The sequence below is a fragment of the Lactuca saligna genome, chromosome 6 (assembly GCF_052625555.1).
Source record: "Lactuca saligna cultivar CGN05327 chromosome 6, ASM5262555v1, whole genome shotgun sequence".
Classification (NCBI taxonomy): Eukaryota; Viridiplantae; Streptophyta; class Magnoliopsida; order Asterales; family Asteraceae; genus Lactuca; species Lactuca saligna.
This window is the reverse complement of record NC_136422.1, coordinates 29683202-29686487: the sequence shown is the minus strand read 5'-3', so window position 1 is coordinate 29686487 and position 3286 is coordinate 29683202. Positions and strand designations below refer to the sequence as shown.

The window sequence follows — 3286 nt, the reverse complement described above, 5'->3', positions numbered from 1 at the left end:
TTAAATACGCATATAACCAATTTGACAAACACGAATACTTGTAACTTAGCTCCGTTTAAATCAATTAAATACGCATATAACCAATTTGACAAACACGAATACTTGTAACTTAGCTTAAAGAACAAATGATAGCGTCCTCAAAGTTGAGAGTCAAAGAGATCTCGAAACAAAAGAAAACAACTCACAAAAACTTGTTTAGAGTTGGCCCTAATCCCTTATTTATTCCTAATTTATTGGTCTTCCTAAACCCATATTATCTATTGATAAAAGGAAACTCCTAATTAGACTCCAAATCATAATAAACTAGATAAATCTAAATAAGAAAAATACTAAACACCCCTTGTAGTTTTCTTTTTGCACCTTTGGTAAACCCAATCCCACTTCCCCATAAATAAAAACCCAAATCAATACAAAAAAACAGCATATTTACGAATCATTAAAAAAAAAAAAAAAAAAAAAAAAAAAAAAAAAAAAAAAAAAAACACACACCCAACGAAGAATCCATTCTTTTGACAAAATGTCACAGCCATCATGTCCATTAAAGCAAACACCTCTAGAAGCAAACTCCCTAAAAAAATGTTAGATATTACTAACATGCTTGAATTTGGGAAAGGAGAGATTTTGCTCTATTGCAACCATGAAGAAAGCTACGCCATATGCTTGCATTTGGCAAAAAAGGCATCCCTAAAATCAACTTTTCTGCTTCCTTTAAGTCACCATATCTAGCCATTAAGTCAACAACAACAAGATAATGTTCCATTTCTGGCTCAATCCCATACTTTTCTTTCATTATTTCAAACAATTTCATTCCTTCTTTCACTAATCCCACATGTCTACAAGCCGAAAAAACAGCCATGAAAGCAATCTTATCAGGTTTAACTCCAAACATTTCCATTTCCTTAAACTTTTCTATTGCCTCTTTTCCAAATCCATGTAACCCTAGAGCCGAAACCAAAACTGTCCATGATATCACGTTTTTCTTCATCATTTCTTCAAAAATCATAATTGAACCCCGAATACTTCCACATTTCCCATACATGTCAATCATTAAATTGTTTACCATTATGTCAAAATGATTGAAATTGGATTTTATCATAAGCCCATGAAGAGAACTACCCAAAAGAAGGTTACATAAGTTTGTGGAAATAGTTATCAAGCTAACGTATGTGTAATTATTGGGTCGAATTCGGTCAATCAACATGTGGTGAAAAAGCTCAAAAGCTTCTTTGTAATCTCCATTACGTGAACAAGCTTCGATCAAAATGTTCCATGAAACAATATCAGGGTTTCCTACTCCACAAAAAAGTTCTTGAGTTTTATGGTATTCGCCATTTCTATTATACATCCCACATATAACATTCGTATGAACAATCGAAAGTGGGATTTTTGAATCTTGAAAGAATCTCAATGCATCAGAAGGGAAACCGTTTTTGGCATATGATGTCATGAGGGAACTTGTTATGTATTCGTTTGAATGGAAACCGGTTTTTATAACTAAAGAATGAATCTCCTTGAGCTCTGTAGCTAAAAGTGACTTTATAACACTAGAGAATGAAAATTCATTTGGAGAAATACCCGAGTGTATCATTTTTATCATTAGGAGAAGAGAAGATGAACATTGTTTATCTGAATATCCATGAATTAAAGTGTTCCATGACACCAAATTCTTGTCATGTATTTTGTCAAAACATCGATGAGCATAATCGAATCTATCATGTTTAGCGTATAAATTAACCAATGAAGTGGCTACAAGAGAATCTTTTTCAAATTGGTTTTTGATTATCATGGAGTGGATAAGTTCTCCATAAGTTAGATTATCTAACCTTGAACATGAAGTGATAGCATTCAAAAACGTGATCTTGTTTGGAAGAAAACCATTTATGCACATCTTGGAGAAGAACTCTATTGCTTTTATGGGTTCTTCCCCTTTCGCTACTATTCCAATAATAGTATTCCATGTCATCAAGTCTTTATTGGGTACAATTTGAAACATTTTTTCTGCTAGAAATGTGTTACCTTCACATTTTCCATACATTTTAACAAGTGAGTTGGCAATTGCAACACTATGTTCTACTCCAAATTTTATAACCAACGCATGTATTTGTTCACCTGATTCTAGGTTTTGTTTAGATTGGAATCCAGTTAAAACACCCACGAATGAAGCTTCAGATAATTTGATTTCAGTCTTCATAAGGTGAGAAAACATTAACATGCATTCATTTGTGAATCCTTGATGTCCACATAAAGATATGATTGCATTCCATGTCACTAGATTCTTGAAAGGCATTTCATCGAACACCATGAATGCTTCACGGATGTAACCTTGCCTCCCAAACAAACCCAATAAAGCAGTTCCCACAAAAGCATCAGCAAAGAGCAACCCGCTCTTCATGGCCACTGATTGCAGACAGAATCCTTGATCAGTGTTTAATGAATCACACGAGAAAAGACTGGCGTATGTGAACTGAGTTGGGAAGAATCCATGATTCCTCATGTCAGCGAACAAATTGCAAGCTTCATTGTCTTCCTTGTTACGACTATAAGCACCAATCATGGTGTTATAAGAGACGACATTTCTATGAGGCATTTCATCGAACACCTTGCGGGCGATGGAAATGTGACCCAACGTAGCGTAAAGAGATATGAGATTATTATGGAAGAATTCAATTTGTGGTAAGCTAAATCCCATCGTTGTAACGAGTCCATGGAGCGACTTGATTGACTCAAGTGAGTTAACCTTTAAGCGCTTTCGAATCAACCTAAAGAGAGGAGAAGCCAGGTCTTACTGTGAAGTTGTTCGATCTAAAGAAGAAGGTGAATATGTTCAATGTTCAGAACCCAGATACCATCTTAGCAAATATAAATGTGTAGGAGAAATTTGTTAAATACATCAATAATGCGATGACTTAGAAGAAATCAAGAAAACATATTCAACCGAGCATATCTCTCTCTCTCTCTCTCTCTCTCTCTCTCTCTCTCTATATATATATATATATATATATATATATATATATATATATATATATATATATATATATATATATATATATATATATATACACACATAGAGATCATTTGAGACGGAAAGTTTTTTTGTGAGACATAAGAACAACATATTAGCCTTTAATCAATATTGATCATATAACTCATAAAAAACAAGATTAAGATTTATTAATGTACCTAATTTGTTAATTAATAGCAGATAAATCATTGTTAGGTTAAACAAATCATCAACATACCTGTTACAAAAATTAGCTTCATATTCACGTAATCAAGATCTTTATCT

At 33.2% G+C, this 3286-nt stretch overlaps 1 protein-coding gene across 1 annotated transcript; it reads right to left on the bottom strand.

Annotated features, from left to right (window-relative positions):
* Positions 1-478: 478 nt before the first annotated feature.
* On the bottom strand, positions 479-2947 carry LOC145000010 (pentatricopeptide repeat-containing protein At3g58590-like). Its single transcript, XM_078959149.1, has one exon. It carries the CDS (start codon positions 2687-2689, stop codon positions 590-592), a length of 2100 nt encoding a protein of 699 aa, XP_078815275.1. The 5' UTR covers positions 2690-2947; the 3' UTR covers positions 479-589.
* Between the last annotated feature and the right edge of the window lie 339 nt (positions 2948-3286).